General features: G+C 42.7%; 1 protein-coding gene across 1 annotated transcript in view; it reads right to left on the minus strand.

Moving 5' to 3' along the window:
* Window positions 1-1396: 1396 nt before the first annotated feature.
* The window catches only part of LOC125457647 (sodium-dependent organic anion transporter-like), a 62154-nt gene continuing 46967 nt past the window's right edge, over window positions 1397-16583 (minus strand). The window contains exons 4-6 of the mRNA XM_048542179.1: window positions 9322-9497; window positions 5984-6141; window positions 1397-1623 (exon numbers count right to left, since the gene is read on the minus strand). Coding sequence (XP_048398136.1) covers window positions 1469-1623; window positions 5984-6141; window positions 9322-9497 — 489 coding nt within the window. The 3' untranslated portion in view covers window positions 1397-1468. The remainder of the gene's footprint in view (window positions 1624-5983; window positions 6142-9321; window positions 9498-16583) is intronic.

Consider the following 16583-nt stretch of genomic DNA (forward strand, 5'->3'; position numbering starts at 1 on the left):
AGTGTGGAATAAATGTCACCATTGCTGATATTCATTAACAAGTGGGCAAGGACTCTCCGTGTGGGGACTTCCCAAGGAAACTAATGTAAAGTTGCTTGTGGGTTACTAGGCCAGGTATTGTCCCACATTCAAAGGAACTCAGTGCCTGATTGAGGGAGCCAGTATTGGGAAGGGGAATCCCTGCTGAGAACCTTCCCCTCCCCATGCTGGCTTCCGATAGGCTGACTGCAATGGTCGGCAGCATTTTCACTCCTGGGGTCCATGATTTGAGTGTTGGACCACTAAAGGCTTATTAAGAACCCAAGGGGCATTTAGCAGAATGGGAAACTCTGAAAGAGTCAATATGAGGCTCCTGTCTCCAATCCAGCTAGCAGTGAAACCCTTGACACCACCACCAAACATTTCACAATATTTCCATCATGTAATAGATGTTCATATTTCCTCTGTGTAGTATCCAAGTGGAGATTCTTGTTAAACTAAGCCAGATGTTACACATATCGCAAACCACAACATCCTAGGGGAATGTGGGCTGTCAACAATGTTAATATAAAAACTCTCAATGTGCTTTGATCAAATTTCTTTCTCGACTACTTTAACAAAAGTCATCTTAATTCATCTATTCCTCAATATTGCTTTGCTGAAATGTTGATTGTTTTTACCTAATGCTGCCATTGATGCACATGAGTTGAAGTAAATGAATGTCTGAAGGTCCATTTTTCTAAATTTTATTGCAGAACAGATTTTAGGGAAAGTGTTCTGGTGTTCCACGGCAGCAAAGTTGGGAAAAAGTAACATGAAAATCAGAATATATCAGAAATTATAAAATACTGAGAAGATAGCAAGCACGTCAGGAGGAAATCTATTCATTCTTGGAGACAAAAGGAATGCAGATGCTGGAAGCCAGAGTCTATGGGTGTGAGGCAGGAAAAGCACGGCAGGTCAGACAGCATGTGAGGAGCAGAGAAGTCAACATTTCAGGCCAAAACCCTTCATCAGGACTGGGGAGGAGGAGGGCAGCCCGGACATAAATAGAGGAAGGGAATTGGATGGGGGAGGAAAGGTAGGAGAGATGGTGATAGGTGGATGCCAGTAGGGAGTTATTGTGTTAGGTCAGTGGGAAGGTTAGAGCAGATAGGTGAGCAGGAAGATGGGCAGGTTAGGTCAGGTCAGGAGTAGGAGGGCTGAACATGGAATAAGGCTGGGGATGGAGGGATTTTGAAGCTGTTGAAATCAATGTTAAGGCCATTGGGCTGTAAGCTTCTAAGACAAAATCCGCACCAACACTCTCCAACTATTTATTTCTGGGCTTCCCTCCCCACTCCCAGCCCTGACAAAGGGTTTTGGCCTGAAACGTTGACTTAACTGCTCCTGAGATGCTGTCTGGCCTGCTGTGCTTTTCCAACCTCACACCTATAGAATCTAATCATTCTGTCTGATCTGTTGATTTCTGAAGAGTTCAGATCTGTTGTTAAATTGACTCAGTCATTTCAGAAATGGCGCACTCAGTTGGAGCATTGCCCTCCCTGCTTTGGATGTCGTTAATCTCCTTGCCTCTTATCGTCGACTGTGTTGAATCCATTGTTTCAGTGGGGCCTCTTTTAAATCTTTTGTACATCTGGTAGGCTGATTGTAACAAAAAGCAAACATGATATTGTGAGCAAAGACAACACACTACAAATGATTTTCAGTTATCAATTGTAACATATATCTAGCAGCCTTTGCAAATTGGCTCCATGAAGTCAAAGTACTCATTGAAATCAAAGAGAAAATTGTCATGAGCAGAACCAGCTGTTCCACTAGGCCCATTTTGAAACTGTTACTCCCCTCAAAACACTTTGGAAGAAAAATTGGATGAAGGCCAGAAAACAAGCCTGGAAATTTCTACATGTGATTAACCCATGTCTATTCATAGCCACACAGACAATATGCAAACTTCATGTAGTCTGACAATTGTTATTACAGTCCGGTGCAGCCCAGTGTCATATTTGCTATTCTGTTGCTGCTCACCTCAGCAGGTTGACTTTGTTTGTGTGAGACTGGCAGTGCTTGACTTTAATCCACTCCTCTTATAGTGGAGATGTATGTTAGCTCACTGTATCACTGCTGGAACGGTTAAAAGGGAGTGTGTAAGCAGAAAAAGTGAAAATGCTGCAACAGGCCAAATGGTATGATTTGATTCCCCTGATTCTACACTGGAGGTTTTGGCGCTGGATGTTCACATAAGGAGAGAGACCCTAAACTCTTAGACAGCACAAAGATCTCCAGCCAGACATTCCATAGAGCATTGGGAACAGATGGTCATCATCATCAATGCCAGTCACCTAGCTTTGAGAATCTGGATTAGCACCATAAAAAGTTCATTGACCTCATATGAGTGGTTAAGGGGTTAGCAAATTTATTTTTACATGCCATGTCCGGACCAATGAACAACTAACATAGGAAACAAAGAACATAGGTACAGGAGTAGGCCATTCAGCCCCTTGAGCCTGGGCTGCCATTCAATGAGGCTAAACTGTAGCCTTACTACATAGACCATGGCCATATTCCTTAATGCCTTGCTTAACAAAAAGAATCTTTCTCAGATATAACACTAACAAAATGATCTAGTATTGTCTTTGTATGTAGAAATGCATCCTAATATCTCTGCTGAACGGTCTGATCCTAAATCTCAGACTATGTGCCAAAGTCTAGAATCCCCCAATCAGTGGAAATTGTTCATCTTTATCTACACTTGTCTTTTCCTGTTAATATCTTGGAAACTTCAATCAGATTACCTTTTAACTTGCTAAATTCTAAAGAGAAAACATGCCTAATTTGTATAATCTCTCCTCATAACTTAACCCCTGAAATCAGGTATCATACTTGTAAGCCTACGTTGTACTCTCTCTCAGATCTACTTACAGTACTCCAAGTCAGGTCTAACCAAGGCTTTGCATTAACTGTAACATAACGTCTACATCCTTGTACTCCTGTCCTCTAGATACAAAGACCAAAATTTCATTAGTTTTATTGATCATTTATTTCAACTGTTCATGGCACTTTAAAGATCTGTGCAGCTGAATCCTCAAGTTTCTTTAGACATGCACTGTATATAAATTCATTCCAGCCAGAAAATACCTTGATCTATCCTTTTATGGTAACCTTACACTTGCTTACATGTCACTTCAACTGTCACAGTTTTGCCCATTCACCTAGTCAAGCAATATCGCTTCCTAATTTTATGTTATCACCTACACTAACTACAATGCTGTAGAGGTGGATGAACACAGCAGGCCAAGCAGCATCTTAGGAGCAGGAAAGCTTTGTCTGCTGTGCTCATCCAGCTCTACAGGGTCTAGGCCTGAAACGTCAGCTTTTGTGCTCCTGAGATGCTGCTAGGCCTGCTCTGCTCATCCAGCTCCACACTTTGTTATCTACACCTTGTTATCTCAGATTCTCCAGCATCTGCAGTTCCTGTTATCTCGAACTACAATGCTGCCTCACTTTGTGTGTCATCAATTAATCTGGATATATGACCTTCTATGCCATTACCCAAGTTGTTCATAAATAATCCACATGGTAGGCTATTGGAGAAAATGCGGAGGCATGGGATTGAGGGAGATTTAGCAGTGTGGATTAGAAACGGGCTTTCTGTAAAAAGGCAACGAGTGGTGGTTGATGGAAAATATTCAGCCTGGAGTCCGGTTACTAGTGGTGTGCCTCAAGGATCTGTTTTGGGACCAATGCTGTTTGTCATTTTTATAAATGACTGGGATGCAGGCATAGGTAGATGGGTTAGTAAGTTTGCAGATGACACTAAAGTCGGTGGAGTGGTGGACAGTGTGGAAGAATGTTGCAGGTTGCAGGGAGACTTGGATAAACTGCAGAATTGGGCTGAAAGGTGGCAAATGGAGTTCAATGCAGGTAAATGTGAGGTGATTCACTTTGGGAAGAATAATAGGAAGGCAGAATACTGGGTCAATGGAACGATTCTTGGTAGAGTGGATGTGCAGAGGGATCTTGGTGTCCATGTACATAGATCCCTGAAAGTTGCCACCCAGGTTGATAGTACTGTTAAGAAGGCTTACGGTGTGTTAGATTTTATTGGTAGAGGGATCGAGTGCTGGAGCCGTGATGTCATGCTGCAACTGTACAAAACACTAGTGCGGCCTCACTTGGAACATTGCGTGCAGTTCTGGTTGCCCCATTACAGGAAGGATGTGGAAGCATTGGAAAAGGTGCAGAGGAGATTTACCAGGATGTTGCCTGGTCTGGAGCGAAGATCTTATGAGGAAAGGCTGAGGGACTTAGGTCTGTTCTCATTGGAGAGAAGAAGGCTAAGAGGGGATTTAATAGAGACATACAAGATGACCAGAGGATTAGATAGGGTGGACAGTGGGAGTCTTTTTCCGAGGATGATGATATCAGCTTGTATGAGGGGGCATAGCTACAAATTGAGGGGTGATAGATTTAGGACAGATGTCAGAGGCAGATTCTTTACTCAGAGAGTGGTAAGGGCGTGGAATGCCCTGCCTGCCAATGTAGTTAATTCAGCCACATGATGATGATGGGATAGTGTAGGGGGATGGGCTTAGATTAGTTCACAGGTCGGCACAACATCGAGGGCCGAAGGGTCTGTTCTGCACTATGTTGTTCTATGTTCTAATCCTCATAGTGCTGCTACTCTCTTGTCACTTACCCATAGACCATCTCTATTAAGCATATCCCACACCCAACACCCATTGTTTCAGCTCATTACCATCTGCTTCGCATTACTGCAAGCCTCATAATTTTGTTTCACTGTTTTTTCCCACACATCTTACTATTCAATTGTGCTTGGAACATCAACCAAACAGGATGGGGCACAATTCCTGTCATGCTGGCTTCTCTCCTGGAGGGCAAAATGACCCATAATCCAAGGCAGCAGATGTTATGGATAGTGTTGGACTAAAGAAAGAGGTGGTGATAATATCGCCAAGAATAGTCATAAGCCTGAGGCTTGAGATAGTATATCAGCAAGGATGGCAAAGACAATGCCTTTAAAAACAGAAAGAGAGCACATGAATATGAGAAAAGCTAACAAAAACTTTAAAAACAGATTGGAAAAGCTCCTACAGGTATGGAAAAACTGAGGAAAGTAGCAAAGATAAACATCGGTCTTTCGAGGTTGAGACAACAGAAAATTTTACGGGGATAAAGGAAATGGCAGAAGTTGCAAGTAAATATTTTTTGTCAAAATAAAATATTGCAGATGGTGAAAATCTTAAACAAAACACAAAGTTCTGGAGAAACTCAGCAGGTCTGGCAGCACCTGTGGAGTGAGGAAATATTTTGAGTCCAGTGTAAGTTTTCTTCAGAATTTGTGACTGTTTTCACAGGTGAGCACAGAAGTAAATGGTTGGAGTATAACGTGGGAAAGCGTGAGATCATTCCCTATATAGGAAAAATAGAAAAACTGAATTTTTTTGACACCCACTAAATGTTGATGTTTATATGGATTTGAGTGTCCTTGTTCAGGAAACAGGAAGCAACTGGAATAGCAACTTGCAGGTTCACTATTTTTGTGTGGGGATTATGAAACAAAAGTAAGGACAATTTGCTGCAACTAAACATGGTTTTAGCAATACATCACCTGAGTACTATATGCTGTTTTGGCCTTTTCAATCTAAGCTATTAATATGGATTATAAACAATTCTGACTTGGGCGCCTTTTGACCCAGTCATGTTTCACCCCAACACTGTAAATATTTGAGCAAAAAACCTGCTTGGTTAGGGAACAATCATGTTATGAAAGAAGTTTCAATTTCACTGGAAATTGGAGGAAGACATCTGCCCTGTCAGTTACACAGCTTATAGTACTCGGCCAATTTTCACCAGCAACCTCTCGCACCCCTCCCTACAGAAGTAGCATTCCTTTTGATCAGGAAATGTAATTGACCCCACAAAGGTAGGGACAGTGAAGCAAACTGAACAGCCTTGCCTTTCATTTCACAGGGGCACCTACCTGTTACAAACATTAATCCATGAAAGATTTGAAAGCAAATATAAATGAAAGGGTATGCAAACATGGAGGAGAGTTCTTCCATTGAGAAGGATATCATTAGGATTGTTGTACACAGATGCCCATTTTGTGCTCCTGTTTCTAATGCTATTGTTCGACAACTGTGAGAGAAAACAATAGAATTAGAATAATGATTGTTTAATAAGTCAGGAAGCCTATTTAGGCAGGAAAATTCATTTATTGTTAATCACCAAAGCAGAGCCACAATTCGTGGCATACATTAACTAGTTACAAGCTGGGACAGACATCACTTGCTCTGTTTTATTTTCTTTTCTCCCCTTTTATCTTCTATCCAAAAGTATTATCACATACAACTGAGTGACCTTCCCACCACAAAACTCATCATGACATCTTTTTATTTGTTTCTTTTTCATAACTACTATCCACCACGTGTAATTACACTGGGGTGTGTTTTTTTTTAATTAACCTATTTTTCTAATCTGTTCAAATGTGTTATTACACACCTTGAGAGTAGGTGAGGCTTGAATCTGGGCCTCCCGGTTCAGGGATAATGATACCACCACAGCACCACAAGCGGACAAAAGGTCCAGGTGATGAGTTCCCCCTGGGCAGGCCTGTTACTGGGGGATTTCATATTCAACAAGCTCCATGGACAATTTAATTTGTGATTCCCCATGGGCATTGCAGGTGTTATCATGGATTGAATATATGATTAAGCTACCTTCAACATGAAACTGCAATTCATGTTTACACAGTACATTTACGAAATAACTGATAACAGTTGATTTTTGCATAGAAATATTATCTTTATTATCCATTAATCAAATATATTTTGTACCAATAATCTTATTTTCTTGTAAAATATTATGAATAATTTGCAACATATTAAATCAGAAGGCTAGTCAAGCAACAACATTGATTAGTCATCTCAAAGAATCATGTCTTATTGACAACATCCCAGACACTTCCATCACAAACCCTGGAAATGCCCTGACCCATTGGCACCATCACCATGAAATGTTGGTGTATTTGCCTGGGATGTCTTTCTGCTCCTCATAGACACAGGGCTGATCTCCAGTTCAATGGTACCAATAGAGCAGGTGATCTGCTGAGCCATGAGGCCACAGACTATGGTTGAATCCACTACTGTTTATGGCCCACAATGTTTCATGGCTGCACCATTTTAAGTTGATAGTTTGATCCAAAATTTATCCCATTTCAGCACTGCAGCAGTGCTGCACAACACAATGGAAAGTGTCCTCAGCATGAACACAGGACTTTGGTTCCATAGGGACAGTACGGTGGTCACTCCTGCCAATAATGTACGGGATGGATGCAACTGCAATGGATTTTTCCCTCTTGTTGCTTCCTTACCACCTGCTGCAGTCCCAGCCTAGCAGTAATTGTTTTATAACTTGATCAGCTCAGTGGTGGTACCAAGCTACTCTTGGTGATGGACCTTGATGTTCTCCACCCAGAAAATATTCTGTGCTTTTGCCATCCTTAGTGCCTCCTCCAATTAGTTTATGACATGGAGAAGTACTGATTCATCTGCTGAGAGGGGATGATAGTAGGTGAAGTGATACCAAGAGACTACAAGGATTCTAAAGGAAATTCATCCCAATTTTTACCTAATATTAGGCAAATTGCTGCTGTTTGTCTTCTCTTTTCAGAAAGTGGAAGTGCTACCCTTTAATTCTTTCAAGGCGGCAGGATAATTTGAAAAGATCAGAGTTTATTGACCCCAAGCTTTATGAACAGTACCACAGCTTGCAAAACAAAGCTTTTCATTGGCCTGGCCCTAACTGAAATATTGCACTAATGCTGCATACCGCTCTTTAGGAAGGCTGTTCAGTGGCAGAAGAGTTGGTAACTGGAGAGAGTGTAGATTTTGGGTAATTAGTATAAGAATCACAGGTTTAATATTGCACAGCCCAAGGATAATATTCTGACAACATGCGTTTAAATCAGGCAAATTGGCGGCATGGTGGCTTGGTTATGGGTGGCACGGAGGCTTAGCGGTTAGCATTCCTGCCTCACAGTGTTAGGCACCCGTGTTCGATTCCATCCCCAGGTGACTGTCTGTGTGGAGTTTGCACATTCTCCCTGTGTCTGTGTGGGTTTCCTCTGGGAGCTCTGGTTTCCTCCCATAATCCAAAGATGTGCAGGTTAGGTGGATTGGCCATGCTAAATGGCCCGTAGTGTTCAGGGATGTGTAGATTAGGTGGGTTATAGGGAGATGTGTCTGGATGGGACGCTTTGAGGGATGGTGTGGACTTGTTGGGCCAAAGGGCCTGTTTCCACAGTGTAGGGATTCTATGATCTAGGAAATGTTGAAATTAGAATTCAGTGACTAAATCTGGAATTACAATGCTAGTCTAAATGCAACCATAAAGCTACTGCCAATTGTCATTTAAAAAACTAGTTTACCAGCATCTTCTGAGGAAAGGACTGTGCTGTTCTTACCTGGTCTGGCCTATATGTGACTCCAGACCCATAGCAATGTGTTTGGCCCTTATCTGTCCTATGCAAGCTACTGAGCTGTATCAAATCATTTCAAAATCTAGGAAAAGGAATAAGACTGGATGGACCAGCCAGCATTGACATATGTATTGGAAACAATAATAACAAACCCAATCCTGCTGATTCTGCAGTGTTGTCTGGGGACTTTGACATCCTCACCGAATCATACATTACAACTAGTATCACAGCCACCACCACACCATCCCTGCATATGTTCTATCCAGTCACCAGGAAAGATACAACGAAGGTGACAGCAAATTAGCATAAAATTGGGATGAATTTCCTTTAGAATCCTTGTAGTCTCTTGGTATCACTTCACCTTCTATCATCCCCTCTCAGCAGATGAATCAGTACTTCTCCATGTCATAAACTAATTGGAGGAGGCACTAAGGATGGCAAAAGCACAGAATATTTTCTGGGTGGAGAACATCAAGGTCCATCTGTTGAGATCTAAAACATACACCATAGATGTCAACAAGCAAACATAGCTACTGAGTATCAAAATCCAGATATTCCCTACCTAGCGCCATTGTAAAAACAGCTGTGCAATAAACATTGGATTTTCTCAAGAAATTAGGCATCAGCAATAACCACAAAATAATCTGCATTGCACACACTCTTGGAAGAAGTATAAAGATAGCTGTAATTCATTTGCCTCATATAGCATAATGTACTTAAGGGAATTTGAAACAACACCAAAACAGCAGTGGGAAAGCACATACAATAACCTAATATACGTCTGCAGCATGCGGACAGAGTAGCAGAGTAGCAAAAGATAAAGCTGGTCTGCAATTTACCTCGCCCATGATTGTCGTACAGCCATAGCCAAAATGAAACCAACTGTGTACCCAAGCAATGGGTTGAGTATTCCAATAATTAACAATGTTGAATCTGCACTCCACTTGCTGTTGTACAGCAGTGTAATTGCTACTGTTGAGACAATCAGTATAAATGCCCCCAATCCAGTTCCAATCTGTCGAGAAACAAAGCATCGGTTGTTATTCAAGTGACTACATTAAGGGGAGCACAATTTGCAATGCATGCTACAGATGAGAGAGAGATACAGGGAAAGAGGTTTGAGCCTGTGCTTTAATGCACATGGGAAACATTGAGCAGAGCTGAATACTTCCCTGCACGGACAGAAATGACACAAGGCACATTGAAAAATCTTTGTAAATGTCTGCAGGCAGAAAGGATTGAGATCTGGATGCAATATGTTTCCAGTCATTAACTCTCCATAGGGAAGGGTATATCGAATGAACAGACTGCAGAAAAAACAGGATAAGGTAGTAGAGGTAGAAAGCGCAGTCAAGATATAATAAAAGAAGTCTTTATAAAATAAGGGCAGATTCCTGTAACTATGAATAAAAAACATGTAGTAATAGATCTAAATTAAAGCAATACGCTAATCAGGGAGAAGTACCAATGAATAGGTTAATATGTTGATTTAAATGTAAAATTATTTCTTCTTGCCACAAGGCTAGTTGCTTCGTCAACTAATCAATCAATATCCTTTCAAAAAGAGCACTTTTGATGTTAAGCCACAGACCTTCTCCCAGGATTACATATTATTAAAATATCCCAACCATTTTCTATCCACTCTGTCCTTCAGATTTCACATGTGTACACTTTGCAGGAGGACACAGATTGCCTCGGAGAATCTGAGCACACTCACACATCAAAATGTTTCTATCGAATAAAATGCGTTCACATCTGTGAGGAGTTAATGGATGGTTTTGAACGCATTCCTGATATTGCAGATCAGAACATTGCTCCTCTGTTTAAAGGCAAAGGTGGCAAAAGAAGTGAGCAGACCGGCAAGAAGTGAACATTAAGAACGTCAAGCCCACCGACTCCTTCAGCTACCTGGAATACACCTCCTCCCGCCCACCTTCCTGCAAAAATTCCATCTCCTATTCCCAAATCCTTCGCCTCCACCGCATCTGCTCCCAGGATGAGGCATTCCACTCCCGTACATCCCAGATGTCCTCATTCTTCAAAGACCACAACCCCTCCCCACCCCCACAGTGGTCAAGAACGCCCTCAACCGTGTCTCCCGCATTTCCCACAACACATCCCTCACACCCCGCCCCCGCAATAACCGCCAAAAGAGAATCCCCCAGTCCTCACATACCACCCCACCAACCTCCGGATGCAACGCATCATCCTCCGACACTTCTGCCATCTACAATCTGACCCCACCACCCTAGACATTTTTCCATCCCCACTCTTGTCTGCCTTCCGGAGAGACCACTCTCTCTGTGACTCCCTTGTCCACTCCACACTCCCCTCCAACCCCACCACACCTGGCACTTTCCCCTGAAACCGCAGGAAGTGCTACACTTGCCCCCACACCTCCTCCCTCGCCCACGTCCCAGGCCCCAGGATGACTTTCCACATCAAGCAGATGTTCACCTGCACATCCGCCAATGTGGTATACTGCATCCGCTGTACACGGTGTGGCTTCCTCTACATTGCGGAAACCAAGCAGAGGCATGGGGGCCGCTTTGCAGAACACCTCCGCTCGGTTCGCAATAAACAACTACACCTCCCAGTCGCGAACCATTTTAACTCCCCCTCCCATTCCTTAGATGACATGTCCATCCTGGGCCTCCTGCAGTGCCATAATGATGCCACCCGAAGGTTGCAGGAACAGCAACTCATATTCCGCTTGGGAACCCTGCAGCCCAATGGTATCAATGTGGATTTCACCAGCTTCAAAATCTCCCCTCACCCTACTGCATCCCAAAACCAGCCCAGTTCTTCCCCTCCCCTACTGCATCCCAAAACCAGCCCAGCTCGTCCCCACCTCCCTAACCTGTTCTTCCCCTCACCTATCCCCTCCTCCCACCTCAAGCCGCGCCCCTATTTTCTACCTACTAACCTCAGCCTACATCCTTGGCCTGTCCGTCCTCCCTGGACTGACCTATCCCCTCCCTACCTCCCCACGCATACTCTCAACTCCACCTAGCTTCTTCTCTATCCATCTTCAGTCCGCCTCCCCCTCTCTCCCTATTTATTTCAGAATCCTCTCCCCATCCCCCTTTTCTGATGAAGGGTCTCGGTGCAAAACATCAGCTTTCATGCTCCTGAGATGCTGCTTGGCCTGCTGTGTTCATCCAGATCCATACTTTTTTATCAAGCAATTGAATTGGTTTTAAGAAATCAAACTGAAACCCTAAACCTAAGAGTTCACAGAGAGGGCAGGGAGATTGGAAACAAGCCAGATGCTTCTCATGTTTTCCTCTCCAGTTATTTACGCATCGTTGTTTCCCTTGGTAATTACCTTATCTAACCATCTATTACCTTTAGGGCTTCTGTGAACATGCATTCCCTTTGTTTCTCTATCTTCTCAGTACGCAATTCTCGGTGTAATACTTCAGGAAAAGTGTTGTGCAGCAAAGATTTACTAGAGTGATATCTGGAGTCCAAGGTTAGATTTTGAGAAGAATTTTTTAAAACTAGATTACATTTCCCAAAATGGAGTAGATTAAGACATTATTTGATTAAAGGTTAAGGTCAGAGGGCAACCAATCATGGAGATAGAAAAAATCTGTTCGGGAATCTGTCAGTTGGGTCAATAATTAAAAATCAGCAATGCAGTTAAGAAATATCTCAAGAAACAATATTGGAACTTTCTTCTGCAAATTGCAGTTGAGGCCAGGGTCTATTGTTAAGTTTAAACCTGAGATTGATATTGATATAACTCCACAGAGGCTGGTATCCCATCACCAAGTCATCCTTTATTTAGACATGGAAAGTCCTTGACACTGACACAATTCCCTCAGAGCCAGCTCTTAGAGTGACAGGATGTCTGACACTTTGGTCACTCCTAGAACGCAGAACATAAAACATAGAACAGTACAGCACAGTGTGGGCCCTTTGGCCCACGATGTTGTGCCGACCTATTTTTCTACTAAGATCAAACTATCCTGCATACCCTAAATTAAACTATCCTCCATGTGCCTATCCAAGAGTCACTTAAAAGTCTCTAAAGTATCTGACTCCACTGCCACTACTGGCAGCTCATTCCACACTCCCACCACTGTCTGTGTGAAGAACCTACCTCTGACATCTCTCCTATACCTTCCTCCAGTCACCTGAAAATTATGTCCCCTCATAATAGTCATTTCTGCCCTGGGGAAAAGTCTCTGGCTATCCATTCTATCTGTGCCCCACATCATCTTGTATACCTCTATCAAGTCACCTCTCATCCTTCCTCACTCCAATGAAAAAAGCCCTACCTCCCTCAATCTTTCCTCATAAAGCCTGCCCTGCAGTCCAGGCAGCATCCTGGTAAATCACCTCTGCGCTCTTTCTAAAGCTTCCACATCCTTCCTATATTGAGGTGACAAGAACTGAACACAATATTCCAAATGTGCTGTAGCCAGGGTTTTATGGAGCTGCAGCATAACCTCGCAGCTCTTAAACTCAATCCCCCTGCCAATTAAAGCCAACACACCATACACCTTCTTTATAATTCTATCAACTTGGGTGGCAACTTTGAGGGATCTATGGATGTGGAACCCAAGATCCCTCTGTTCCTCCACACTGCCAAGAATCCTGCCATTAACCCTGTATTCTGCATTCAAATTCGACCTTCCAAAATGAATCACTTCACACTTTACTGGGTTGAATTCCATCTGCCGCTTCTTTGCCCATCTCTGCATCCTGCCAATGCCCCATTGCAACCTACAACAGCCCTCCACGCTATCCACAGCTCCACTAACTTTCGTGTCATCAGCAAATGTTTCATCTACAAGCCAGGGCTCCCTGATTTGACCAGGTTAACGGCAAATAAATAAAATAACCTAACCTATTTGCCAGTTTGCAGCTTTCATATGGTCTGCTTGCTGGCTCAGAACTGTTACAACTACCCAAACGTTATGTCACTGGACCTGACCTCACATTGACCATGCCTCTTACACATGCAGGGCCATTCCCGTGGACTCGACACTAAACTTCATCCCCGAAGCAAATTGTCTCTCTCATGTTGCGAAATCTTGTGTCTGGCAGTGGCATTCCTGATGCTGTTTAACCATCCTCCCCACACCAGGTCTGGAAAAAATCAGGTTTGACCTGGTGCGGAGCCTTCTCCCCAGTAGCAACTCTGCTGAAGCTATTCCTGTAATTGCGTGAGGGGTGGTCCTACAACCAAATAGGAATCAGGACAGCTTGGTATCCAGGTCGTTTCTTTAAGATTTGGATTGCTCTTTCCATGAGACTACTGGATAATGGAGCTCTCCTTATATAAGCAATTTAGTTGTTCTAAACCAGCTGCAGGTGGACTTTTCAGTTTGTGCACTCTTTTGGATAACTGGCGTATGAGCTCACTTGCTCGATTCAGGTCGAGTGGGACTCTTGCTGCCTCAAGTCCGCAGATCAGCAGCAACTACAAAGGCATGCCAGCCCGGATCCTCAAGAAAATCTTAACTGTTTGGCTGTGGCCTGGCTTTGTTTTGGGGTTTTGCTGTGGGCTGACCTAGACACCCGCTGTTCAGGATAAGTGAGGACATGCAATTTCCTTCGCTCAAGTGATATCCTCCAAGCTCAGTCGGTCTGTGAAGGTGGTTCCTTTGGAATACCCTGTAATTCATAAGCTCTACTTGCCATATTTTCTAATGACAAAACCAATTGTAGTGCTTATCTGAAGTCCAGTGGAGTTTGGTTAGAAGGCACTTTTGCATGGTCACATCATTAATCCCACACGACAAATGGCCTCTCAGCATCTCATTTAGGGTTAAACCAAAATTATATTCCTCTGCCAATTGTCTTAACTTCACCAAAAAACCCGACATGATCTCTTTGCTCCTTGAACTGCAGAGTAAAATGAAGTCTCAGAATTAGAGGAGGCTTGGGTTCTAATATTCCTTAGCTAAATCCATTAAAGTTGAAAAAGGTTTTAGTATCTGGTGTCTCAGGGTAAGTTAGGCTCCTAATAATTGACAAAGCTATGGGTCCATGAGCTGTCAGAAGAATTACCCACTGCTTTTCATCTGCCCCAGTGTCATTTGCCCAGAAATAAAAACATTCTTTCCACATACTGAGCCCAGTCTTTGATGGCAGGATGTAATGTGTCAAGCTTCCCAAATAACAGCATGACGCCAGAAATGCTTACCCCAACTCAAAGACAACTGTTGCAAGCAGTTCAAAGGTGTGCTTTACTCTCATTGCCATTGAAACAACTGTACAGATGTTGGTATCCTGTCACCATTTCACCTTTTATTTACACATGTAAAGTCCTTGACACTGATCCAGCTCCCTAAGAGCCAGCTCTCTATCTGACAATTCTCTTTGTATCTGCCCAACCTGTGTTCCCTGATTGGAGCAGATTAACAGCCTCAATCACGGAACTCATATTCTTTATCTGGTTTCAGTACAGATAGGTGATGGAGCAAGTTGGGTATATGGTTGTCAATCAATCGCAATCTTTTTCAAAGGCGTAAGAGATTGGTTGGCCTAATTTTCAAAATATGAGATAAAATAAACTCTATTCTTTTCTATTCCTGGTCTGAATAACATCAGTATTATCCAACTCAACAATCAGAAAATGAACCTTCAAAAGTGTACAGACAATTCCAGCGAGAAATAAAGAATTTAATCATTAAAAATCTCAGTCTGAGAAATAGAAGGCTGAGATTTGATACTCGTGGCAAACAATGGGTTCCGATTTATGCTGTGATCCACTTGTACTGAATCACAGACTTTTTGTGAGGTTGTGCATGCAAACATACAGGGATTAGAAATCTATTAGGCATACTCTCCTCCACAGGCGATCTGAGACTGTGTGAACAAGACAAGTATAACCGTATTCTATTAACCAACAGCTTGAAAAATACTAAATGAGTAGCTCAGAATCTGAGCTAGGAAATATATGTTATATATGAAGGTCGAATTTGAAAGCTGAGTACAGGATTAAGGATAGGATTCTTGGCAGTGTGGAGGAACAGAGGGATCTTGGTGTGCAGATACATAGATCCCTTAAAATGGCCACCCAAGTGGACAGGGTTGTTAAGAAAGCATATGGTGTTTTGGCTTTCATTAACAGGGGGATTGAGTTTAAGAGTCGTGAGATGTTGTTGCAGCTCTATAAAACTTTGGTTAGACCGCACTTGGAATACTGCGACCAGTTCTGGTCGCCCTATTATAGGAAAGATGTGGATGCTTTGGAGAGGGTTCAGACGAGGTTTACCAGGATGCAGCCTGGACTGGAGGGCTTATCTTAGAAAGAGAGGTTGACTGAGCTCGGACTTTTTTCATTGGAGAAAAGGAGGAGGAGAGGGGACCTAATTGAGGTATAAAAGATAATGAGAGGCATAGATAGAGTTGATAGCCAGAGACTATTTCCCAGGGCAGAAATGGCTAACACGAGGGGTCATAGTTTTAAGCTGGTTGGAGGAAAGTATAGAGGGGATGTCAGAGGCGGGTTCTTTACACAGAGAGTTGTGAGAGCATGGAATGCGTTGCCAGCAGCAGTTGTGGAAGCAAGGTCATTGGGGTCATTTAAGAAACTGCTGGACATGCATATGGTCACAGAAATTTGAGGGTGCATACATGCGAATCAATGGTCGGCACAACATCATGGGCTGAAGGGCCTGTTCTGTGCTGTGCTGTTCTATGTTCTATAATAATTAATTAGATGACAAATAGGTACAAAAGAAAATTAGGGTTGCAAGAGAGAGAAAGAAATAAAAGCAAAGATTTTTTTAATCAGCAATAATAGCTAATACCTGAAGGAAGTAGATCCCACATTTGTAAAAGCGAATTGATATAACAGACATCATGTTCCACAGTAATTAAGAATTATTATTATTGTTAAAATGGTATGGAGGCTGATCGAAAAGTCCATAACATTTAATGTGAAGATGAACAGTTATCTACAACATAAGTGTTCCAGATTTGTCAAGAAATGCATCCTGACAGATTTGTTCTGCACACACCTAACATGGAAATAGAGGTATAGAGTCATATGGCATGGAAACAGGCCCTTCAGTCAAAAATGTCCATGCCGACCAAGTTTCCCAAACTAAATTATTCCCATTTGCCTGTGTTTGGCCCC

This window comes from Stegostoma tigrinum, chromosome 1, assembly GCF_030684315.1.
Source record: "Stegostoma tigrinum isolate sSteTig4 chromosome 1, sSteTig4.hap1, whole genome shotgun sequence".
Classification (NCBI taxonomy): domain Eukaryota; kingdom Metazoa; phylum Chordata; class Chondrichthyes; order Orectolobiformes; family Stegostomatidae; genus Stegostoma; species Stegostoma tigrinum.